At 36.7% G+C, this 27169-nt stretch overlaps 2 protein-coding genes across 3 annotated transcripts in view; one reads left to right on the top strand and one right to left on the bottom strand.

Annotated features, from left to right (window-relative positions):
• Positions 1-2866: 2866 nt before the first annotated feature.
• pdzd7b (PDZ domain containing 7b) overlaps positions 2867-27169 on the bottom strand; it is a 29505-nt gene continuing 5202 nt past the window's right edge. Inside the window, exons 7-18 of one of the 2 annotated variants that reach the window (XR_013782565.1) lie at positions 27002-27062; positions 26537-26923; positions 25365-25517; positions 24792-24904; positions 24621-24712; positions 21251-21342; positions 21106-21165; positions 20038-20556; positions 18173-18273; positions 17925-18090; positions 8121-8622; positions 2867-3258 (exon numbers count right to left, since the gene is read on the bottom strand). Coding sequence is in view for 1 of the 2 variants with exons in the window: in XM_079388806.1 (XP_079244932.1) it covers positions 17938-18090; positions 18173-18273; positions 20038-20556; positions 21106-21165; positions 21251-21342; positions 24621-24712; positions 24792-24904; positions 25365-25517; positions 26537-26923; positions 27002-27062 (1731 nt within the window). In the remaining variant the exon portion in view is untranslated. Of the gene's footprint in view, positions 3259-8120; positions 8623-17000; positions 18091-18172; positions 18274-20037; positions 20557-21105; positions 21166-21250; positions 21343-24620; positions 24713-24791; positions 24905-25364; positions 25518-26536; positions 26924-27001; positions 27063-27169 lie in introns of those variants that run through there. The other variant, XM_079388806.1, reaches the window with a different exon arrangement.
• lzts2b (leucine zipper, putative tumor suppressor 2b) lies at positions 8238-16506 on the top strand (the record flags this gene model as incomplete). The annotated part of the gene is made up of 4 exons (XM_079388807.1): positions 8238-8639; positions 9114-9641; positions 10335-10604; positions 12935-16506. 4 exons carry the CDS (start codon positions 8238-8240, stop codon positions 13544-13546), a joined length of 1812 nt encoding a protein of 603 aa, XP_079244933.1. The 3' UTR covers positions 13547-16506.

The following is a 27169-nucleotide window of genomic DNA, read 5'->3' as shown; positions in this document are numbered from 1 at the left end:
CCAGCACAGTACACTCATTCAAAACTTTGCTCTGGAAGTGTGTGTAAAGAGAGATTATCATCTTGAGTGTTTAGAATGAATATTTGCTCAAGCGTCACTGTTAGTATTTGAATGCAAATGATATGCACACTATAGTCAACTAACTGTCTTAATTGGCTAGTTTTGGGTTCGTCTGACCTGTTTCTTAGGGTACAATGTGTTCCTGTGTTCATATAGTAGATGTCTAGACCTCATGCTGTGATGAACTCAGATGATCTGCGTTCGATCTCAGATTTTCCACATCAAGCTATTTGTGATGCTTGTGTGTCCCCGAGGCTCGATCGCACAGATCTGTGGCCCAGAATACTTTACAAGAAAGTAAAATTAGTAGCAGCTCGTCTAAAAACTGAAGCAGATGATGCCGATGAGACTCCCGTTCACACCTGCTATTAACATCCGTCTCAGCTGCATTAAATACTCAGATAACAGGGAACGTTCTCAGAACGTTGTGGCAGGTTACGAAACAAATGTTCTTCCCGCTACATTAATGGAACATTTGTTCAAACATCTATTCATGGAATGTTTTTCATGAAATGTTTCAGTTGAACATTCAACTAACATTTTTAAATTTTGCAACATTTGAAATGACTTTTGAAATTTGTGAGTTCCTAAGTTACAACTTTTGAAGCATTTGAAAAGTAACAATCTCCTAATTGCAAAATGATACAATGGAACATTCTAAAACATAAAAAAAACAAAAGCCTTTTCTTTTTGTACTTCAGCTAATATTAACATAATAAATGATATATTCGGTTACATCATTAGTCAAGTGACATTTATTTCTGTAGTGCTTTGTATAATACAGATTATTTCAAAACAGCTTCACAGAAATAAACAGAAAAATATTCATCAGCAAATTCAATTTCAGCTGTAAATCAGCTGTACAGAAGACAACGATTCAGGTCAAATCATTTCAAATGTTCTCATTCAACAGTGTCAGTGCAGTTAAATTGATAATATTAATGAATATTAATTGTAAAAAAATATTTAATTGCATTTATTAATTGTAAAATGTATTATAATAGTAACAGATATTTAAAAAAACATAAATGTATTTTACTTACAATTTCCAATCGATAAAATATTGTATGCCTTGGCATTTGTAGAAATGTATATCTGTTATAAAAATTCTGTATTATATTAAATGTAAAAATTATTTTTTAATATTAAATCATATTTTTATAATCACAATAATATATTTCACATCTTGGCATATCTGGAAAAATCCGTTCTAAAAATGCCCATGGTGTTTTAACATTTGATTTTTCCAGGTGTAGAAACCGTGAGAATCTTGATTTTGAGCTACTTTAGAGCTTGGTTTTGTCTTGTTTTCATCATTTTTAGTCGTCTTGAGGCCCTCTAGTGGACTTCAGAGCCCTAGTTGAGAATCACTGAATCATTACAGTGTGTATGTGACCAAAAAGAGATGAAACTGCGTGAGTCGTGTTGTGTTTAATAGTTCTGTATGGTCTAGTGTTGTCAGTATTTGATTGAGGAATAAACTGAGGGACAGGGAAGGAGGCACAGACAGACGGATTCGAGAACAAGCGCTGATCTCTCCGGGATGGAGACTGAGCTACATTTTACATGCGAAGAGAAATGAGTTTCCCTCAGGGATGCGCACACACACACACACACACACACACACACACACACACACGCATGCTGCGACAGAGCGAGACTGAAGCACTTCAGCTAGTGGAAGTGAAGCAACTGACGGACACACATCTGCATCAGTGACATAGAACCCAACGACATGCAGGATTTAACATCAGGTATGTGACTAACAGAACCGTGTGTGTGTGTGTGTGTGTGTGTGTGTCACTGTTTGACAGGCATTAAGAGACCACGAGTACAATCTTAAAACCATTCTATGCCTAAAGAGACTTTCATTGCTCAGAGACTCAATGGAGTATCAGCTTCTTCCTCAGTTGTTTGTCCTAATATTCTCCAGGAGAACTAAAGCAGAGCTGAATGAGTCTATAGCTGTTGTACAGGAGCTGATCAGAAAAGTTTGACTTCGTCCTGGCTAACAGGGAACACTCTCACAATGTTTTTTAACAGTTATATAAATGTTAGGACAAAATGTTTATGGAATGTTCTTCTAATTTTATTAATATCTGATATACATTCTCATCAAATATCTTGGATGTTGGATGGATCTTGATGTTATTTGCACTGTTTTAATGTTGAGAAAATGCTGTTATTATGCTGTTATTTGTACTCGAACATTCTAAGAAATGTTTTTGTAACCTTTAAAATGTCCAGGTTTCTTGTTATTATTTAATGTTCTTAGAATACAAAAAAGTAACATTCAGATAATATTATATTTTGGGTGAAAATAACAAATAAACTCATTTTTGTTTCCCCTGAGCTACTGAGATCTGTGAATCTTGGCAAACATGAGCACAGTGAGATTTAAACTCCAGAGAAGACAAATGAAATGACTGGATATTCTTTATCAGGAGAAATATCTGAGAAGCAAGAGACGTAAAGGTCAACATGAAACAACATTCACAACTCGTTTGACTTCCATAATGTGATGAACTTCCATGTAATTCTGGGCAGAAACATCAACTGGAATTAAGGAAGTAAATGAGTTTGTTTTATGTCATGTGCCTTGAAGCAAAACCCTCACATTGTTCTCTGTTTAATCTCATTGTTGTCTTGGACAAAATGTCAGATTTGTCAGAGGCAGTAAACTCTAAAGGCTTTTTCACTGGAGTCACGCTGCTCTGAACACAGAGCTTTCAGTGTCTCTGAACAAGGACATCGACGCCGTCCTGCAGCATGATGTTTAGATGAAAACACTGAAGGAGATCACTGTAGGTCTGTGTATTTAATGTCATTCAGGATTAAAGCTGTATGATGCATTTGGTCAGAGCAGCACCGTTGGGTTTCAGATACAGATCTAACCTCACAAACACTGACTGAACATTAAACATCCACCAGGTGAGGGTTGCAGTTAGTTCTTCATTATGTATGCATTTATGCGAAGTGATTTACAGATGAGGAATAAGCAGTTATTCATCGTACACAATAACAAGAATAAACTAGATTAGTACACAAACTAGAGCAGAAGAGGAAGGTACAGATTCATTTTTCATATTTAAATAGTTCTTGTAGTAAATGTGTTTGTGGTTGTAGTTGGTTTGGTTCTCTGCTGTGTTTTGAAGGTTATGATGGTCTGAGATGGTCATCTGGAGGTTGGAGTTCATTCTATCACAGAGGAACAGAGACGGTGAAGGGTCTGGAAAAGTACTGTATGCCTCATTGTGAATGAACAAACACCTGTAACAATGTTCTAGTTCTGAAAATCAAAGTCTTGAATTTGATGCTTGAAGTTTAGCTGTTGACATTTGGGTCATGTTTCTGGTTTTATTGTGAATGGTTCATTAGTCAGGGCTCAAAATTAACACTTGTCCGGGACAAGCAGCCTTTTTTTTAGCAACAAGCAACCAGATTTGATTAGATTCAGCATAAATGTGACCCTGGAGCACAAAAACAAAAAGAAAATCGAAATTTGAGAAAATCTCCTTTAAAGTTGTTCAAATTAAGTTCTTAGCAATGCATATTACTAATCAAAAATTAAGTTTTGATATATTTATGGTAGGAAATTTACTAAATATCTTCATGGAACATGATCTTAATATCCTAATGATTTTTGTCATAAAAGCGAAATGTATAATTTTGATCCATTCTATGTATTGTTGTCTATTGTTACAGATATACCTGTGCTACTCATGACTGCTTCTGTGCTGCAGGGACACTGATAATGTCAGAAAGGTTGTGTCAACATGATTCGTTACTTAATGATTCAGCATTTTTGAATGAATTGGGTGAGTCAATGATTCAGTGAACCATTCATAAATTTTAAAAAAGTAAGAGTTGATAAAACACTGATGGAAATTTTGCTTCATAATAAATTACATTTAGACCACAAAAAAAAAAAAGCAACCGGTCAAGCAACTTTTTTTACTCGAATGACCGATTTACTTTCCAAAGTACAAGCACATGTGAAGATTTAAAAGCAGGGCAGGTGATTTGGTTCTCAAACATGTTTTGTTCTGCTGGTTGAAAGTCTCTTCACATCCTGATAGCAATCCCTAAGTTAAATGCTATATAATCTGTGGAAGGTGTAGGACCATCAAATATTCGACGAATCATATCTCTCGGTCCGAGGGCTAAGATAGGCTGTCCTGCCTGCCTGTCAACGTACACTGACCAAAATTATAAACGCAACACTTTTGTTTTTGTCCCCATTTTTCATGAGCTTAACTCAAAGATCTAAGACTTTTTCTATGTACACAAAATGCCTATTTCTCTCAAATATTGTTCACAAATCTGTCTAAATCTGTGTTAGTGAGCACTTCTCCTTTGCCGAGATAATCCATGCACCTCACAGGTGTGGCATAAGATGATGATTAGACAGCATGATTAGTGCACAGGTGTGCCTTAGGCTGGCCACAATATAGGGTCACTCTAAAATGTGTAGTTTTATCACAGCACAATGCCACAGATGTCACAAGTTTTGAGGGAGCGTGCAATTGGCATGCTGACTGCAGCAATATCCACCAGAGATGTTGCCCGTGAATTGAATGTTAATTTCTCTACCATAAGCCGTCTCCAAAGGTGTTTCAGAGAATTTGGCAGTACATCCAACCGTAATTTGGCAGTACATTTTCATAAGCTCATGAAAAATGGGGGCAAAAACAAAAGTGTTGCGTTTATAATTTTGGTCAGTGTACGTATTTGCATACCTCTGCACACCCTGTTCAGCAGACATGATTTGTTATCAGCACATTCATTATGCTTTTGCAAAGCAAGCTTGAAGCTTTTTATGAAAGCTTCAAGACGTGCAGTTAATTATTTGTCATGCTATACGTGCAAACAAACGATGGCGTTGTTGCTTTTGTTTGCCGTCAAACGGTTGACTTCTCATGTGTGTATTCTGTTGCAAAATGTGGCAAAAAGTCCTACACGATGGTAATAGTGTGATTAAGGTGTTTACATATCTGTACTGCACTTCCATGATGCCATTAAAATAGGAATACTCCACACGTCATAATTCGATTTGTGTTTACTTCGAGTGTGACTTTAGCCAGATTAAGGTAATCTCTGTTTACATGATAGATTCTTAATCACAGTATTGTCTTAATCGTTTTAAAATCGGAATACTGTTGTCCATGTAAACATACTGATTGATTCAGTGAGCCATTCATAAAGAATATTTATGGAAGCGCTGATAGAATTCTGATGGGAATATTGCTTCAGAATAAATTACATTTACACCACAAAAAAAAAAAAAAAAGCAACCTTGTACTTGGACAAGTGAATGGACTATTTAGCACATGTGAAGGCTTAATGTTGAGCCCTGCATTAGTGCACATGCTTGACCTTAACGTGCTCCACCTCTGAAATGACTTTCTAGGCCAGGTAAATCTCTAATTTCTGCTTCACTAAAGAAATCATAATCAGTATGAACAGCCCAACTGGCTCAGACTAAAATGGACTAATGACTAAACGAATGAGTTTAGGCCGGATCTGCCCGTCTGTCTTTGTAAAAGCATTTGAAACTTGTTTAACCTGTTTGAAAACAGTCATTTCTGTCATGGCAACTCTCAGAGAGTTTAGCATGGTAATATACTTGATAACGATAATGAGTTTGGTTTTACGCAAGTACTGAGACTTACTAAGACTTGCAAATACATCCACAGACATGGAAATACTGCTGCTGCGCATATAACATGAAATAACTCCACTATATGTGAAATAACCTGAAGCAGATCTATTCAGGTGGAGCTGGGGAGGTGGAGGGTTTCTCAAGCCTGTTAAGCAGCAAGCTCATTGGCTGCTGATGTGAAAAGAAACCAATCAGCTGTGCCATGTGAATAATTGAGTTAGAACCTATCAGCCTGTGCCATCTAGGGTTTCATGACAGAGCTGTGATTGCGGTTTCTTCCACATGAAGCAAACGAAATACACAGATGTTACGAACGGTTATTTAATCAGCTTTAGTGATTGTATTGTTTGAAACGGTCAAGGCAGATCAAACTGGGATTAATTTCTCTAATCTAGATTAGTCCCGTATGCTGCATGAATCCTGATGAGAAGACCAGCAGGACTGTTGCTTTGAATGACAGTCTACACCAGGGTTCCTCAATCGGTGGAAACATCCGAGACCAAAAGAAAAGTGGAAAACAGACAATTCAAATGTGAATGAACTGAACGATTTTGAGTGAGTGAGTGATACCATCTTAGTTATGGAATACATGTGTTGTTCACATTGAGTTAACAATTTTAACGTACCACAAATTTGCTCTAATTTATTTTCAAGATCTGAGGTAAAATATCTATTGTTGCCTTCATAAAGGTCACACAAAATAATATTCACACTCACATTACAACATTGAATAAAACACATTATCGTATGTTGTTCCAGCCGCGACGTCACAGAATATAGAAACCGTTTTGAAAATATAATCCCCTGTCGCTTGCAGCTGTCGCGGGTGTATCGGACAAAACCAGTGTTGGAGAAAGTTACTTTTAAAAGTAATGCATAGGGATGTAACGATTAAAATCGGTTGAGATGCTAAACATATCGCGATACAATTCAGGGTAGGAGTTTATATGAATGTATGTCTGAGGGGAACTTACTGTCTTTAGAAAAGTTTAGATGGTATTTTTCATCTTGCCTCTGTATAATACATATTAAAGTTCGTAAGCGCAGCGCTGCTTTGTTTACAGCGGTAACCAAGGAAACGCTGTAAGCGCCACCTGCTGGCAGAGACTGAATCTGCGTCTCGTTCAGCTCGTCTTGTTTCAGTTTCATGCAGATATTTTTTATGTATAGTTTCACAACACTAAAGTCAGACCATTCTGTTTTTGCTGAATTTTAAATGGAAAGAGCACAGATAATGCCTTATTTTGTTTAGAGATTTCTTTTATTTGTGTTACTTATTTGATTTGGGGCTTGTTTTAAAATTTCAGTTTAGTTTTATTTACATTATATTATTTAGCAGAACATGGGTAACAGGAGAGTGAATAAATGGGGAAACAAAGTAACTGGCGTTACTTATTTGAAAAAGTAACTAACTGTAAATTATGTTGATGGCAGACATCAAGTTGGCAGACATCAAGTTCCAGATTTTTTGTTTGTTCATTTGTTTTTAATATTCAACAGGCAAAGTTCTTTAGTTTTCTGTATTTGAATGCAAAAATGTTCATAATTGTTTGAATAAAACAGACTACTGGGGGGGGGGGGGGAATCAGATTATTTATTCTGTGACTGTTTTGATAACAGTAATAAAAACAGCTGTAACAACAACAACAAGCAAATTTTGGTCCTAACATGGTCGGTGGCCCTTGGCTCGGTATTGTTGGCAGAATTTGGCCCTCGGTGAAAACTAATTGAGGAACCCTGTGGCCTGTAGCACGAAGCCGGTTTTAGTTTTTACCCATGCAGGTAAGTTCACGTTTGGTTTAAGCAAACTGAGTTTTTGGGCTCAAGAAGGTGGGTTGGTTTTGAGCGGGTTTCATCGCCATGGTAACTTACGCTACACGGCTACCCTGCTGCAGAGACCAATCAGCTGTGAGCAAAGAGACATATATCTGATGCAATTAAGTCACGCCCCCGTATCAAATTAAAGCAGTTTAAGAATTTCAGAGACAAAATTGCCTTTTGCTGCTATTTATCTATTATATTAATAATATTAATATCATACGAATTAGAATTATTCATTATATAATTATAAAATATAAATAAATGATTATATGAGCTAGCAATTAATATTAGATTAGCATTTTACATACTGTACATTGCCTATAAATAAGTTTCCATATATAAAGTTTTTAAAATGACTAAACAATATGCATTTTCTTTTGAGCTCTTTGTGAAAGTATATAAATTATTAAATTCAGCTGATTCTTTTGCATAGTCAGATATTTTCTTTCTGCTACCTTCTCAAATGTTTGCTGCAGCAGCAGCGTTTATTGTAAATATTTATATCGAGCTTTGTGAGCCGACTGAACCTGATCGAAATCATGTTGGATTTGTTTGGTTTTGTCAGCTTTAAACCTACTCTGAAAGTTTGATCATCTCACTTCGTGCTACAGGCCACTGGTCTCCACCAGCTTCATGATGTTCATGGTTTCTCTTCTTCTCCGTGCAGGTTTTCTGAGTTGGCGTGTCATCGGTCATGGCGCTGGTCCAGTCTCTCCCTGTGTCCATTGACCATCCAGGACCAGGCCTGGACCCGCGTCTCCATCCCGCCTCGCCTCCTCTGATGGGAGCGATGGGTGCCGTCAGCAGCATGATGCAGAGTCACGTCACTTATCCTGACCGCGCAAACATAGAGGTCAGCACCAACTTCCGCAAGGGCACGCCGGGCTCCGGACGCCTGCTGTCCGAAACCTCACAGGGAAGCCGGACTCCGTCCAGCAAGAGGAGGGCCGTCGCCGGCAGAGCCAAGGGCTTCGGTTCTCGCTCATATTCACATGAGGACTTGATAAGAGACTGGAACGATAATCATTTGGATGTGGGTTCGACTGGTGTGGACGGACCTCCGAAACTGGTTCCAGTGTCTGGACAATTAGAAAGAGTGAGTACAGGATTAGAGATTAATAAAATTATAATTTTCCCTTCTTATATCTCCTAACAATTCCTGTCTTATCATAATAAAGGACAATTACTTTAAAAAAATAATACTGAAATTATACATATGTATATAAATAAAATAAAATTGAATTACATAAAATTTTGTATAAATTAAATGTAATAAAATTTTTTATATTTTACAGAATATAAATATATATATATATATATATATATATATATATATATATATATATACACATACACACATACAAATAAAACGTTGATAGAATAGTAAAAGAATATAGAAAGCTAGTGTTAGAGGTCTTTTTGTTTTTGGAAAAACAAGCAGTTAGAAAATGAATATTGAGTCAAATAAAGACGGAAGAGATGCATTTTTAGCCGTTTCTTGAAGATGGCTAAGGACTTTATCACTGTCTGCTGGTAATGCTTCATGATTTCTGATGTTTGTTTCTCTCAGAACGTTCAGCAGGCCATAATCAGACCCACTGCCTTCAAACCCGTGGTCCCTCGGAGCCGTAACGGCGTGCAGTATCTGTCCCCGCGGCTCGGTGCCGGTCTGTCGGGAAGCCAAGGAAACCTCAGCATGCTTTCTCCAGAAGACGAAGACGACTCGCCCGTGACGACGGAACGGCGCAGCTCTTACAGCGGCGCTCACAACGCTTTGTTTAGCCAGTCCTTTACCATGACGGACACGGCACGCAACTCCTTAACCAACCTGCCAGCGTATAACGGGCCGAGCCAGAGCCAGAGCGAGACCGGCAAACATCACGGACACTCCAACTCCGACAGCGGCCGCTCCTCGTCCAGCAAGAGCACGGGCTCCCTGAGCGGCCGCGGCCCGCTGCTGACCGACCCGCTGACCCCGCCACCCATCCAGGCCTACGAGACCATCGTCAGAGACCTGGAGGACAAACTGAGGGAGCGAGACCTGGAGCTTCAGCGGCTCCGAGAAAACCTGGACGAGAACGAAGCAGCCATCTGTCAGGTGTGTGAGAGATGCTTTTCATCTCAATTTACAGGGTTAGTTCACCCAAAAATGAAAATTTACTCATTAATTACTCACCCTCATGTTGTTCCCACCCAGGTTTAAAAAAAAAAGTACACTTCCATAATGTACTTAAAGTGCTCTATTTTCAGGCACTAATTTTATACTTAACCCGTTTAATCACAAATTTTTCCCAGACAGGAAAATATTAGTGCTGTCAAACGATTAATCGCATCCAAAATAAAAGTTTTTGTTTACATAATGTGTGTGTGTTGTGTATATTTATTATGTGTATACAAAAACACACATACAGCATATATTTTGAAAATATATTCATATATAAATATTTAATATATAAACGTAACATTTTTCTAAAATATATACATGCATGTGTGTATTTATATTCATAATATACACAACACACATATGTAAACAAAAACTTTTATTTTGAATGCAATTAATCATTTGACAGCACTAGAAAATATCCAAATGATGTGTCATTAGTTATCATTTGAAATATTTAATAATTGGAAAGATTATTTATTCAGCTTTCAGATGATGTAAAAATCTCCATTTCACTAAATTGACCCTTATGACTGGTTTTGTGCTCCAGGGTCACATTTATGTTTATCAGGAATTAAATTAATAATTGCACGCTAATTTGTGGCAGATGCTAAACTCTGTGTGTTGCAGGTGTACGAGGAGCGTCAGAAGCGCACGGAGCTGGAGATGGAGGAGTTCAGACAGACGTGTGCGGCTAAGATGCAGAAGGCGTCTCATAAGGCGCAGCGCGAGCAGCAGCTCCTGCAGCTCCAGGTGTTTCAGCTGCAGCAGGAGAAGAAGAAGCAGCAGGAGGACATGACGCAGCTCCTGCAGGAGCGCCAGAGGCTCGAGGAGCGCTGCGCCTCCTTCGAACGAGAACACACACAGCTGGGGCCCAGACTGGAGGAGACCAAGTGGGAGGTGAGGAGCAGTGACACACTAGGAGTAGAGCCCTGCACGGGCCTAAAATATAGGCCCTAGCCCGGCCCTGGCCCGAGACGTTCAGGCCCTAGCCCGGCCCATGTCCGACAGCTTATTAGAATTACCGGCCCGAGCCCGTCTTTTTTCCCCCTTCTCCCAAAACAGCTTATACTGTTTCAGCTATTAAAATACTTCAGTTTTGTATGAAATGGCAAAATGATTGTATTTTGTTTCGTTATTTTATTAAGTTTTTATTTGTTAAATGCGAGTTTTTTAAAGTAACGACCAAGCGGCCAGCGGCAGACAGTGAGTTGATCATAGCCTATGTTTGATATATTTAGGCTTCTCAAATTATCACGACTTGTCTAAAATTAAATCTATAGTTATAAAACAGCTCCACAATGTTAGTTTAAAGGGTTAACCTAGGTTAATGTGCACTGACGCCTATCCATTGGTTTGTGTGGAGAGTGCAAGCTGAAGCGCGCTTTACAGGACATGGACGCACCAGAGCGATCACTTGCATTAGAAACATTTAAAATACGCTGTCATTTTTGCTCATAAAGGTAAGAGTAATAGGCTTTATTGTTCGGAACTGTAAAGAGCCTACTTTTATTTGTGTGCACTCAAAATATCAACAAAGCATGTAATAAAGACATTAAATAAAGGAGGAAAAAGCAGTTTCAGTTTTGAGCAGGAGCGCTTCTGAAAAACCCTAAAGGCGCATCCATGAGGAGACGGCGAGTCAGGATCATCAAATGCATGGATGATCCAAAATGCAGCTTTTGCCGAAGCATTGGGAACTTTTATTAGTAACCACGCTCCAAATTCTCCCTGATGATCATGCTCTGCATGGTCAACTGTCACCTGTATGCTAATGCGTGCGAATATGTGTTGCGTAGGCGATGTGTAATATTTAGAATATAATCAGTATTTCATACAGTCGCCATGTGTGCTCTGCGCGTAATATGGGCACAATTAAAGGAGAAGCTAAATGAGCCCGAGTCCAACCCGAGCCCGATCTGTAAAAAAAAAAAAAAGGCCGAGCCCGGCCCGAATGGACTCAGCGTGTCGGGCCCCGTCGGGCTTCCAGACCTCTAACTAGGGGTGTGTTCCACTCGACCACAAGCCAGGGCTCCAGACTCATTCTTCCCACTGGTCACTCTTTTGCGACTTTCTCAGATGGACGCAATTTTTTTTTTTTTTACTATAACATGGGATTAATCAATGCATGCTGTGAACTTTTATCATAGTTTATAGATATATGGTAATGAAAGTGGTTAAAACCCTCTGGTTGTGTTCGGGTCAAATTCTTTTTCACGAAAATACTAGTTAACGTTATCGCATTGGACTCAAACTTACTGACTTTGTTCACATAGGGTATAAGTATTTCTCAGATTTTTTTTTATTTTTATTTTTTAGAATTTTCTTAATTTTTTTGTGGGTTTTATTTCACCTAGTCACACTTGTGGTGTTCCCGGTCAAAAATGGCCGGCCATTATTATATGTGACCCTGGAGCACAAAACAAGTCTTAAGTCGCGGAGGTACAATACATTGTATGGCTCAAAATGATCCATTTTCCTTTTATGCCAAAAATCATTAGGATATTAATTAAAGATCATGTTCCATGAAGATATTTTGTAAATTTCCTACTGCAAATATATCAAAACTTCATTTTTGATTAGTAATATGCATTGCTAAGAACTTCATTTGAACAACTTTAAAGGTGATTTTCTCAATATTTAGATTTTTTTGCACCCTCAGATTCCAGATTTTCTAATAGTTGTATCTCAGACTAATATTTTCCTCTCCTAACAACTTATTCAGCTTTCATTTGATGTATAATTCTCAAGTTCCAAAAATTGTAACCCTTATGACTGGTTTTGTGGTCCAAGGTCACATATACTTCATTATAACAAAAATTCTAATAATAATTTTAATAAGAACTCAGATAAACCATATATTGTCGTAGTCCTGTGTTTATTAGTCACGTTGAATCAATGAAAGCAGTTAACTCCTCTGTTTATTCAGCTAGCGCTAAAGAGATTTCCTGGATTTCTTCTGGAGATTTACTACTGATCACAGAACCGTGCTTCACTGACAAGATTTCTATTTATTTATTATATTATTTTTTACATTTTTTTTAAACACTGCTACGCGTACTGCATTAGGCTAACTGAGACTTGTTATAGCACTTGCATATCATTGCTCTTTTCTTGATTGCTTCCATTGTACGCACTTGTAAGTCACTCTGGATAAACGCGTCTGCTAAACGACTAAATATAAATATGAGATGCACATAACAATCTGCAGCTTGTTGCATTTCTCTCAGGTGTGCCAGAAGTCTGGAGAGATTTCCCTGCTGAAGCAGCAGCTGAAGGACCTCCAGGCCGATCTGGCGCAGCGCGTCGGTGAGCTGGTGACGTTACGAGGACAGCTGCGAGAGGTTCGAGCCGAGCTGCAGACGAATCAGATTCAACTACAGGAGGCACACACGGCTTCGCGCACACGGATGCTGGAGCTCGAGGTCTGCGAGAACGAACTGCAGCGCCGCAAGAGCGAGAACGAGCTGCTCCGGGAGAAAATGAGCCGTCTGGAAGACGAGTCGTCTCACCTGCGTCTGAACGCCAACAACAGCGAGGAACTGAATGCCTCAAAGCAGCAGGTCGAGCGATTAAAGGCGGAGCTCACTTACGAACACCAGCGCTTCTCCGATCACGCGTCTGCGTTCGAGAGCGAGAGAAAGGGCTGGGAGGAGGAGAAGGACAAAGTGATTAGATATCAGAAACAGCTGCAGCAGAACTACGTGCAGATGTACAAAAGGAACCGAGATCTGGAGCGATCGCTCCGTCAGCTCAGCCTCGAGCTGGAGTCCCGAGAACAGGACGATGACAGCAGCGGAAATGAAGTCACGTTCGACGACATCGCTGCTACCGAGATCTGAAACAAGTAATCGTCTACTGCCGCATTCATCTCAGATTGTGCTGAGTTCTGATCTCTACTAAGTTCTGTTCTCAAATAGTGCTGTCAAATGATTAAATCACATCCAAAATAAGTTTTTATGTAATATAGATGCATGTACTGTGTATATTATGTATATATAAATAAACACACACATACAGTATATATTTATCTTCATATAATTTCTATTATATATAAATATATAAACATAACATTTTTCTTAAATGTGACCCTGGACCACAAAACCAGTCATTAGGGTCAATTTTTTTAAATTAAGATGTGCACATCGTCTGAAAGCTGAATTAATAATCTTTCCATTGATGTATGGTTTGTTATGATAGGACAATATTTGGCTGAGATACAACTATTTGAAAATCTGGAATCTGAGGGAGCAAAAAAATCTAAATATTGAGAAAATCTCCTTTAAAGTTGTTCAAATGAAGTTCTTAGCAATGCATATTACTAATCAAAAATGAAGTTTTGATATATTTACAGTAGGAAATGTACTAAATATCTTCATGGAACATGATCTTAATATCCTAATGATTTTTGTCATAAAAGAGAAATGTATAATTTTGATCCATACAATGTATTGTTGGTTATTGCTACAAATATACCTGTGTTACTCATGACTGCTTTTGTGCTGCAGGGACACATATAAATACACACACACACACACACGTATATTTATACATAAATATACACAGTACACACATATATTATGTAAACAAACTTTTATTTTGGATGTGATTAATTGCGATTAATCGTTTGACAGCATTATTCTCAAAACAGAGTTAGGGGCCGTTCACACAGAATGTGTTTTTAACACATGGGCAGTAGAATGGGGGGAAGAAACGTGTGTTTTTAAAAGTTGGAACAACTTTTAAGTTGAGTGCTGTATTTTTAGAACACCATTTTATGCATGGAACGCTGCAAATACATCTGTCTTGCATAGAAAAACAATGTAATATTACAGTGGAATGGGAAAATGCGTTCTTTGTGAACGGCCCTTAATCTACTGCAGACGGTACAGAGTTCAGTGCCGTTTTTAAGTATGTTACATGATTTATGTGGCCCAATAATTGGTGAAACTTCATTAAATTGACTCCGTGTCATTTTGGGCATACAGTTTATAAACTCACTCAAGTGCACTTTTGTGTCATTAGCTACTTTTCTATCCAATGTTGCAAATTAATCTTTGAATATCGCATAAAATATTTGAGAATAAAGCACCTATCTTTTAGTGCAAGTAAATCACTCTTAAAATACTAAAAGGTTGCTGCAAGCAGGGAAGCTGTGGCTGTTTTTTCCTACAGAAGTTGTCTGTGCATCAGAGTGAAAAGTTGTCATGTTATGTTGCGTTCGGATGCCTGACGTTTGGGACACAATCATGTGAGACAATTCTGGGAGGGAGTTATACCAAATTATTTTGAGACTTTGGCCCATATGATGGTGTTTTGGTGCCATGTAAAAAAAATAAAAATTAATTAACATGGGGATATAACGTGGGAATAAAGTCAAAATGACCAGAACGAAGTCATAGCAATACAAGAATAAAGTCGCAGAAGTAGGAGAATAAAGAATTGAGACTAAAGTTTATATATTTTGAGAATAGTCACAATTATGAGATTTTTTTTAGCAAAACAAGAATAAAAATGCATAAAAATACGAGGTTAAAGTCGTAATATTTTGAGAATAAAGAAGTATAGTCATAGTACTATCAGATTAAAGCTTTGATTTTTAAAGATTTAGAAAATAGTCAAAATTACAAGAATAAAATTGTAGCATTGTGAGATTATTTTTGAAATATGACTTTAAAAAGTCAAAATTACCCAAACAAAGTCATAGCAGTATGAGAATAATGCCATAGAAATATAAGATTGTTGTAATATTTTGAAAGTAAAGTTCAAATTTCTAGAGAAAAAAATAGCGAGAAACAACAGTTTGGCAGCTTCTATGCAAGAAATCGACTTATTATTTTATTTTTAATGTGGCACTAAAACGCCGTTGTAGATTCAGGCATTTCAGAACGACTAAAATAGTACTTGAGATGATGTGTGATGAGTTAGTCCAGTTGTCCACCCAATCTTTAACAAATTCATCAGGTGTTTTTGTTGCACATTCAGGAATTTATTTTGTAAATGTGTTTCAATCGTAGTTTAAGCACACGTTTCCATGCAAAATAAAAAAGTAGTATCCGTCTCAATCGAGCGCATGTTTTTATGCACATCTTGGGGTTTCCATCCAGCCATTTTTTTTTATGCGATATGCCCAAATTCGCTGCTCATCAGCATTGATTCTCACATAAAGATAACTCTGCTCAGAGTCTGGACTCCAGAAGCACAGTTATACTGCGATCGTGTCGTGTCAGAATTACCGTAATTGAGTTACCGTACCGCTCATGACTTGAACTCAATTACAAAGTTAGGAACACCAGCTGCTCTTATGTAAAACATAAAATGATTCTGTTCTTCAATAGTTTAATGTATAAAGTATTTTGCTCTTAATAAACAACAAAGCTGCACATGCATCCATATTAATGTTAAATAATAATCTATAACTCATATAATTCCAGACTGAGGACATGAGCAGCAAGTAGAATCTCTTGCTGTAATTCTGACAGAAGCTGAACACGGCGCTATTAAAAACACTTATGTGAGGAATATTAACTCTAATTTCATAAAAGCTATTGACTGTTATATTTGTACCAAAATAAACCCATTACTGTACGCATACGGTCCCATAATACTGAATAATATATATAGACGCGTCCATATAGAAGCCACTGTGAATAGACCAAAGCGTGGCTTGTATCTTGTGGGTGATTGTGGCGGTGTTGTCATTTTTTAAATTAACAGTATTTGTATGAAGCCAATACATTGTATATTTTTCGTGCTGTATATTTAATGTTCCTATGAGCTGTTTGTAATTAAACACCTGCAAAGACTCACGTTCACTGGTATTTTATTCAGTATTTATGTTCTTAAACAGATTTTTATGACTACTGATCTTTGTAATAAATCAACAGTGTCACCAGAGCAATTAAACCAGGACTTATTCTAATTTACAAACAGGTTAAAGTTGATAAAAGCATGTGATTTCTGAGGAAGGGTGCCGGTAGGAACGTTCTCATGACTCTGACTAACGTTATTTTTGTTTTTTAAAGTTATAGAAATTCTAGGACAAAGCATTCTTAAAATAATGTTCATGGAACACTTATAATTTTATTAATGTTACACATTCTCAATGTTGAGAAAACGTTCCGAGATCATTCTCAAAATGTTGAACGTTCTAAGAAACATTTCTGTAAGCTTTAAATAACTCTTAGAATATTAAAAATAAACGTTCAAATAATGTTATATTTGGGGTAAAAATAAAATTAGTAGAATGTTTTAAAAAAATTACCTTTTTAGATAATGTTACAATCGCAACGAAAAACTGGACATTTTAATGTTTAATGTAAAGATATAATATTAGTAGAAATACAACATACAGAAAACTGGACACTTTAGAATAACTTTCAAATGTTATATTAAAGATATTTATATCTTTATATACATATTTTGGGTAAAAGTATTGAATGTTGCTTTTGTAAACTTTAAATAATGTTCTTATTAACATCAAGAAAACTGAACATTTCAATGTTTTAGACACATTTCAAAACAATCTTCCACAATCTTCTTATAACCTAAATCTGTTCCTTGGTGATAATGTTGGTTTATTTTCCTGACATGATTAGAGAACACTGCTGGATTTGAGGCCATTCATTCAGTGTTTTAAGCACATATTCCTGGTTTAAGCTCAAGCTAATGTCAAATTTAATTTATCCTGAGTGTATCTTTAAGAGTTTGCAGCTTCTGACTAGGGCTGTCAAATGGCTGAGAAACTAAATTCGAATTTTGTACTTCAATATTATCAATATTCAAATTATATTCGAACTTAAAAGGCATAATTTCAGTTTGAGGGAAAAAGCTTTTGGCTTCTCTCCTGAGACCACAAGAGGACGCATCGAGCAAAATATTATTAATGCACCATTCTTCAAAGCAATAAAATAACATGACTACTTTTGAAAAAAAGTGCATAATGTTTAAAACAATGTTTATAAACCAATTTGATTAAGCAATTAGAAACAAAACAGCATCATGTATGTATAGTTTAATACAAGCCTAAAATTAAAATGCAACATTTTTGCATTCAAATGTGGATTTATATATATTTTAAATTCGACGAATATTCGGAATTCAATTTTTTTTGACAGCCCTACTTCTGACTGAAGAGTCTCTGTTTTCATGAGATTGGCTCAGTCACAGCGTTCGTTCTTCTCTCTAGAATGATCATTCGGTTGAATGTGTAATACATACGGTAAGGCACGTGTCATGACACTCTGGGCTCTCTGGGAACTTTGACCACGAGCTCCATGGGGTTGATGTTCTTATTACTGAAGGCCTGTCGAATGATCTCCACAGCATCCTGATGGGTGACGGCCTGCAGAGAGACGCCATCCACTGAAACCAGCTCAAAACCAGCCTGAGACACACAGAACAGATGCACTGACTCACACTGAGCTCCATCACACACACACTCAGATCAACAGCGCTTCGTCTGTTACCCGCAGAGCATCGCTGGCAGATGCGGCTCCTCCTGGGAAAATCCTCTCGATCTTCACCACGGGCTGAACCCGCGACTCTGATCCTCCGGATATACTGATCCCTGATCACACACACACACACACACACACACACACAATCACTGCACATCAGGACTTACATCGTTTATTAGATTAGACTACACACATTAGAATTGTGATTAAACGGAAGCAGCAGATTATTTCTTCCATATTGTGAAGAACATCCAAGTGAAGCAGCTTATTAAAGAAAAAAATGGATGGAGATGTGCTCCTATACACCAGTTGTTGATTCAATTTTGAGATATTACTGGAAGATCCAGTTAAGACATGTTTATTAAACTAAGTCCCCCCCAAAAAATAAATAATAATAATTATTATTATTAATAAAATAAAATAAATATATATGCTGTATATAATTAAATATACATGGGTGAATCATTCACAATAACATCTATAACGTATTTAAAAATAAATATAATTTTTCATGCTGATTTTAAAGGGGTCATACATTTTTTAAGAAAAAAAATAATTTCTCTGAGAAAAATAATTGATTTTTGTTTTAAATATCTTTATAAATAATTAAATAAAAAATATTTTATAAATTAATTATAAATTTTATAAATACTTTTACCATATAATTAAACCTTTTTTTTTTTAAAGGCGGTTTTCTTTGCTGTTGTGGTGACTAAGTGCTTTTCAACGAGGAGTGTATGAATGACCTAAAATTATTTAATTATATATTAAACATTAAAAAATGCAAATAAATATATATATATATATTTTTTTACCACTCAATATTTATTGTTTTTAAATAAGATCATACTGAATCATAATGTTGGCTGGAATCATAAAATGAATCATGGTGATTTTAATATATCAACACTCCCCGTTTCTGTTGATATAGACTGAAAACAAGCAGCTTTCTCATAATTACAGCAGAAATACCAGACGAAATATTTGAGCCAATACAGAGACCTTTGAATACTGTGTCGGACAATCAAGTCAAAAAGGTTGAGAACTGCTGGTTTTAGACTTTTAGGAAACATCAGTACATGTAAAACAAGTAAAAGCGTATTATTGTCATCCATGACAGCTCGTCCTTCAATAACAGCTCATTTGTGTCACGCAAACAGTTCAGATCAGACTGAAGGATCAGGGATCTGGTAGAAAGCACACTTTTAAGCTGCTGGTTTGTAATGTTTTGAAAGCAGCAGTCGCTCCACACACACAGGAACAAACACAATCTACCACTTTTGACTTGAGAAAATCATGTTTGCATGACACAACTCAAAATATCAAGCCGATGTTGATTCCTCATTATATGACCCCTATTAAAATCACACACGCTCTTCTATTTAGATGCATTAAAATGAATATGTGTCCCTGCAGCTCAAAAGCAGTCATGAGTAACACAGGTATATTTGTAGCAATAACCAACAATACATTGTATGGATCAAAATTATACATTTCTCTTTTATGACAAAAATCATTAGCATATTAAGATCATGTTCCATCAAGATATTTAGTACATTTCCTACCGTAAATATATCAAAACTTCATTTCTGATTAGTAATATGCATTGCTAAGAACTTCATTTGAACAACTTTAAAGGAGATTTTCTCAATATTTAGATTTTTTTGCTCCCTCAGATTCCAGATTTTCAAATAGTTGTATCTCAGACTAATATTGTCCTATCATAACAAACCATACATCAATGGAGATATTATTTATTCAGCTTTACAAACCCTTATGACTGGTTTTGTGGTCCAGAGTCACATAAGACCTCTTTAAAATCACACACTTCTATTTAGATGCATTGAAAAGAATGAAAAGGAAACAGTGGATACCCAGAGACTGCTTGGTTTTGCTGATGTGGACGGTGGTGAGCTCAAACTCTTCACGGGTGTTTCTCTCATGTAAAGACTCCACCGCAGGTGACACTGTTGAACTATGGGACTTCTTCAGGGAACCGAAGACCTGTGAGAGCAGCGGCCTCTTGGGTCGAGGAGCGTCCACTACAGTGGACAGAACATCTGCTCTCCTCTCTGAATGTCCGTTACTGACAGGAGATCCTTCTCTCTGTGATGAATCCTCAGAGCGACTGAGAGCGTCGTCTGGACTGTGGCCAGAGTCTGGACGTGTGTTTTCTGCCAGCAGCCAGTTGGGAAGGAGCGTGGACGTCCTGGAGGAGGTTAATGAGTCTGAATGACCGTAAGTGTCCACAGGAATGTCCAGTAACGGGCTGAAGGCTCTGGAATCGTTCTGGTCTTGACCGCAGGACAGACGCAGCTGCTCCAGACCTTCCAGAAGCTGATTCTGTCTCTCAAGATCCTCTGCAGCGTGAAGCTCAAATCCACCGTGCAGATCTGAGGCAGAGAGACACGCTTTCCATTTATTATTTGGAATAATGTGCGTTGATAAATGGCGCACAACAAAACCAGCAATGAGTCTGAACCGGTTTGTGATTGTGTAATCTTCAAAGACGTTCGAACCCAGCTGGTATTGTTTATTCGAGGGTGAATGTTAAATTTGGTTTCAGTTACACAAATCAAAATCAACGTTTTAAAAAAACAAAAACAAATAAACCTGGAATGTCTTTTGAAAACATTTTCAGTGTTGATTTACAAGCATTTTGTCAACCTTTTTACAACTGTCTAACATGAAATATTGTTTCAACACTTTCTTAACACAGAAACAAATGGCTTTCACCACAGTTTGAATTGTTTTGCAAAATCTAATTGCAATTTTGTTTCACTGTAATTTCAACACACAATCCTTTAAAATTAACATTTATTTTTTCAACTTTGAAAACTATTTTAACCACATTTTGACACTTGTCAGTTATATGATGGCTGGGAAGAGGTGCAGTAGATGGAATTATTAATAGATATAATGTGAGAAGAACTGATGCTCACCTGGTACAGGTGTGACGAGGTGGCATCGGGGGGCGTGGCCTGACTGAGGAGAGCTTCTGCCTAATTAAAACACGAGACGAATCTAGTGAACTATGAAGCGCTGTCAAGATTGTACATTATTATTTGAAGATTATGATAACTTTACATGAGCGACTCTTCAGAATATCATAAGCGTCTTCTTCAAATGTAGACACCATGCTGTTGAAGAGCAGAAGATCACTGGAGGACACGAGCGATCTGAGGAACAGAGACACACGAGCTTCAGTAAAACTACAGTAACGTCTGTACACATCACCTCTCGTTAAAGATGCACTTAAACTTCTGCCATCAAAAAACAACAACATAGATACTCCGTGTTGGGAAGGTTACTTTGGAAATGTAATAGGCTATAGATTACAAGTTACCCTATTTAAAATGTAATACATAGTGTAACTATTTTAATTACTTTAAAGTTAATGTAACTGATTACTTTACTAAATTTCTAATGAATGTTTTCAACTGTTAATCATTTTGAATTAAACCAGGCAGGGTTACTGTCAGACTTTCAAAATCCTTCATTACTTGAATTGATTATAATAATTATTTTAAAGCACAGCCACCACAAGACTTTAGCACCACCTTTTACTTTGAGATCATTCTGTGGTTAAATACAGATTCAATATCATAAAAAAGTAGTTTAATAGCTATGATACTGTTTTTGAAATAAAATCTTCCCATAGCTATGACAGAAGTCACTGGCATCTACAAATGCCTTAGAAAAGCCAGTTAATTTAAGCTTTAAAAATAAAGCATAAACAAATAAAAGTTATTGAATAAGTATTTCATTGAATTGTATTAAAAAAGTGTCCTATTCTGTGTCCTAAACTCCTAAAACATTGGCGTCTCTTGTTTTAGAGCAATCACTGCAATTTATAAAAGAAATCAATTAAATCTGTATGTGTGTGAAAATATTCAGATGTAACTCACTTTGTAATCATTAACATTTTAACTAATTTATTACACTTTTTCTCAGAACCTGTAACTGATTACAGTTACATTTATTTTGTAATTATACTACGTAATTCTGTTACATGTAACTAGTTACTCCCCAACACTGAGGATACTATAGCAATATCACACAAAGGCTAAAATGAGCATATTTGATTTTGGTTATCAACCACACACCGAATTTTAGCTTTTGGCCACAATTGTTCATTTCTTTGCATCATTACCTGATAAAGACACTTTCTCCTTCTTGATATTTCTATTTAAAGGCTCATGAAACTCAAACACTTTTGAGATGTTAACATGTTTGCATTGCACACTAAAAACAATGACAACATTTTTTGAGCCATTTTGTTCTTTCAACTTTAAAACACCGCTGAAGCTCTGAAACCTCTGCGAATCATTTGTTTCGAATCAGTGCTTCTTCTGAGTGCACATTAAAGTGATGTCACATGATTTCAGTAAACGAGGCTTTGTTATACTGAACCTTGGTTTGATGAATTTAGAGGGTTTGCTGTGAGATGACAGTGATCTGGTGAACCATGAACCGGTGTTTAATGTGGTTTTAAGTGATCATGGGCCAGTTTCATTAAGCAGATTCAGTTTTAATGACAAACATGCACATTAGCCAAGGCAAATTAAGAAAAGAACATAAGTTATACAGACATAATTAATGATAATTAATTTGCCTTTCAAGAAAACATTTGCAATTGGTTCATAAAAGGTCTTTATGCATGTTTGGACTGAGTTTTCATTGCATTTACACTGTTTTGACCAGCAGATGTCATCAAAGATTCATATTTAAAGCACTTCAAAACAGCTAATCATTTTGCAAAGCAACTGGTTTAACTGATTTGGAGTTTCAACAAGCGGTTTCTCCAGTCACTAGTGGAATACACTAATTTAATATAAATGCATTAATCCATATTCAGAGCGAAGCGAGTGTTTAATCTGTTTCAGAACACATTTCATCTACTGCAGTGCTCCAAACATGAACCAGCACCATTTACACACATTCATCTGATTTGTTCATAACCATTGTCAGTATTCTGTCTCCTAGAATAAAGAAAACGCTTGAGAGTTTGTTTTTTAAACAGGGATGCTTAAAATGCTTCAGACAACGATGAGCCTTTCAGGCACTAAAACACATGAATAAATCTCTCTGAAAATATGATAAACGTCCAGTGCAATCAACACTCATTCCTTTAACACTTAAGCGCATGACATTATTTCACATTGAACTGGCCCGCAGCAATCTAAGGGTTTTTTAAAGGATCTCATTAACCCTGAACACCTGCCTTCACTAATCAGCCCATCCAGTATCAATTAGCCAGTTAACGGTCGTATGTCCCAAACAAAAGAGATTTAAAAGATTTACCAGATTTTCAGAACTGAAAAATGCAACCTTGCAAATCAAAAATACAGTCAATGAACATTTTTGAGTGATAAACACTTTAACTCTTGTATTATGTTAAAAATCTGGGTTTGATCTTTACGGTGCGGGTCAAACTGACCCTAATTGGATTCAATATAATTAACCAAAAATCAGGTTAAAACTACATTTTTAACATTAATAGTTCTCAAACATGGAAACATGATTTTTAATAACTGTATTTAACTATTTTGCATATTTTTTCACAAACTGTACATTTTATTAACAGTATTGTAACTATTTTTAACATAAACATTTTAACAATTTAAACTGAAAAAGTGTGTAAAATCACTTCTATTCTGTGTACTTTCCCGAGGCTCAAACAATACATGCATGGCATTCGCAACACCAAAATCAGTTTCAATTTCTTCAGATAAAAGCATAAATGTAAACACCCTTTGAGGGTAATGGAGCATCTGACATTACAAAATACAAAAAATAATGTTTTCTTTGTATCTGTGCAACTGCTTGAAAATGAGGGTCAAACTGGCTCACAAATATCATAATAAAATATAAAATATGCGCATTTCCACAATACACCAGAGTGCCGAAATTATGTATGTTCATGTAATTAAAAAAGGCACAAAATATCAAGACAAAAATCTTAGATTAACCAGTATTTACGATAACTTAAAAATCGAAATGGGTCAAATTGACCCACAACATGATACTGATAATTTTAGGGTGCATTTAAACAACATCGATGTTCTAAAAACAGAAGATTTTCCTTAGCATTTTTGAAAATTTTCCCGTAAAAATGATCAAAACGTGTCAAAATGATCCCCGTTCACGCAGATCCACAAATACGACTAAAAACTCTGTATTATGCACACCAAGCCAGTAGTTTATGATGTCACTTCGTAAAAAAAAACACTACGATATGAGATGATAACCGTATTGTTTTAAACTTTGAAACACGTTTTCATGCCATTGTTGTGTAAACGAACAGCCAAAACGCCTAAAATGTTTTCCAGGTTTAGTTGAAAACGGTGTTGTGACTTGCCAAATGAATGCTAGAAATACCCAGCATCAGTTCTCCTCTCTTATTCGGCTGCTAAGAGGCTTTTGTTTGTTTATACGTCGTGGTTTCCTCTCTCACCTGATCTCTCGGAGCAGCAGGAGCTTCTCTGGTGTGTTCAGGACGGCCAGCAGCGGATGCACGAGCGTCGTCAGCCCTCGCTCTGATAAATACTGTAAGAACAGCACGAGTTTTGTCTCTGGACAAAGAAAACTTTAATTATGTGAGATGATCAGGTTGAATCTCTCTTACCCGCTCACAGATTTCCATGAGCATGACCACATCTCCATCCTCCAGCAATCTGACGGCCATTTCTCGCACCTGAGTTAGAGCGTCCCGCTCAGATAAACCAGCATCATTCCTGCCTGTAGACACATTCAGAACGGTCAGGTTTCCATCGGATTTGTCTTATGTTTTAAAGCTTATACTTAGGTGAGGAGTTTAGTGGTTGCATGTTGGTAAGCTAACGATGTGATACTCTTAAAAGCATAAAAATACATGCCAAAAATACTTTGTAATATATATTATGGAATATATATATATATATATATATACACACACATATATATTATGTAAACAAAAACTTTTATTTTGAATGCGATTAATCGGTTGACAGCACTAATATATATATATATATATATATATATATATATATATATATATATTTATAATATTGAATTAAAATTAAATATATTTATAATAAACAGTTATCTTTTTTTTTTACTGCGTTTTGTATGCATTTGAATGCAATGAATGTTTTCAGCATGAGGGACACATGCAGTGCTGTTTCAGATTTTGGTAACCGAACATGATGTCTAATATTACCCAGACTGCTCTCTAAGCGGGACGGAGATCTCGAGCGTGATCTTGAGGAATCTCGCTTTCGAAACAGACTGAAGAACGTTTTGGAGCGCTGCAGCGGACTGCTTCCCTCGTCTCCTCTTTCCGTCTGCTTCCTCTTCTGTTTCTTTTCCTCTTCTGTGAAAACAGGAGAAACAAAGCGTTTGCATTAACGGTAGTTTAAAAAAAGGGCATGAAATCAGGCAGCCACTTGTCCTGTAAAAGCTGATTGTTCACAAATGTTTACATATTAAAATTAACAAAATTAACAAAGTAGCACTGATGAGTTTGCAGGTTGCTGTATAAAAAATTGGAAACAGAATTTCCTCACAAATCTATTTACTGAATTATTTAACATGTTTAATTAAATTTGTCACAAAATGTTTTTATTACAGACACAGCTTACTGTGTCTTAAGTTTACTGAAATGGAAATTAAAGTTAAATTAAAATTAAGTTAAAGTTTAAATAAAAAAATTACATTTACCCAAATACCAAAAATAAGGTTTATTTAGTAACCAACTGATTAATCAAATGTATTTAATCACAAACACAAAATAGTTGGATATAAAAAATTAAATGGACATAAGGCAACTTTTTGATATAATTATATTTACCTTAAAACATATAAACTGTGTCTGTAATAAAAACATTTTGTGACAAATTTATTGAAACTTATGTTAAATAAAGACAATAAGTTTAGTAAAAATATAACAATTATGTAATAGTGTATATATATTTTTTCCTAGCTGACTATTGAGGTCATTGAATGTGTTTTCTGAGGTAAATGTGACATTATTGATCTCGAGCTGTTTTATTGACGTCTTTCCACAGTTGAAACACTGATGATCGATTACATGAGACACGATTAATTTTAGTAAGTTGTTCTGTTTCTTCTAATGTTCATTCATGTTTATTTGCTGCTATAACTAGTAGTAAAGAAGAAGAGATGATCAGTTCACTACAGCAACTCGTCACACATTAAAGATCATCAAAACCACATTTAGTGCTTGAACTCAGTGATAAAATTGAGTCTCTGTTTCATGTCAAAAGTAACAATGCACAAAGATTATTGGATGTGGTCTGAAATTTTGCCTGGATATTTTCTAAATTTCATCGTATGTGGCTGCATGTGATCTCAATGTACCACAAACCCCACCTGACAAAGTCACATGACTTCGAGTTCTGCGTATGGGAGGACTCGGCCGGCTGAAAGCCATGAGCAGAGATGTTTTCCTGCCTTCCCTTCTTCTCTGTCCTAGCTCTCCTTCGCTCTGGATCACGGAGTCCTGCAGCAGTTCTGTGGGTCCTCGGCTCACCGTCCGCAGCCGCTCTGACCGACTGTCATTATCAGTGGAATCTGGATGAAACTGGGCCTCAGTGGAGCCGCAGCCGTCGGACATTTTGGCTCCTAAAGGCGAGCTAACAGGCAGAGTCGCTTGAGAGAGTCCGCTCACAGAGCCGAGGGGCGTCCCGGAGGACAGAGAGGAGGCGGACGAGTGAGACTCCGACCCTTGTGAGGACGAACAGACGGTTCCACTGCCCGCTGGAAGAGGTCATAGGTCGTGTACTTAGAGATTAACACTTTATATTGTTGTGTAAATACTGAAAAAAAGACACTCACTTTTATTCACCCAGCTGAGTTCTGTCACCATTTCTTTGTAGGCTGGATATCTGCCTGCTTCCTGTGAACAAATATCATATCACATTTATATACAAGCTGTCAGTCACTGCAGAATATCATTTTGTCAGTCATCTTTTTCATCTAAAATATTTTCCCTGAGTTCCCCTG

Source organism: Barbus barbus, assembly GCF_936440315.1.
Source record: "Barbus barbus genome assembly, chromosome: 32".
NCBI classification, from domain to species: domain Eukaryota; kingdom Metazoa; phylum Chordata; class Actinopteri; order Cypriniformes; family Cyprinidae; genus Barbus; species Barbus barbus.
The sequence above is the reverse complement of the archived record's forward strand: the minus strand, read 5'-3'. Positions and strand labels throughout refer to the sequence as shown.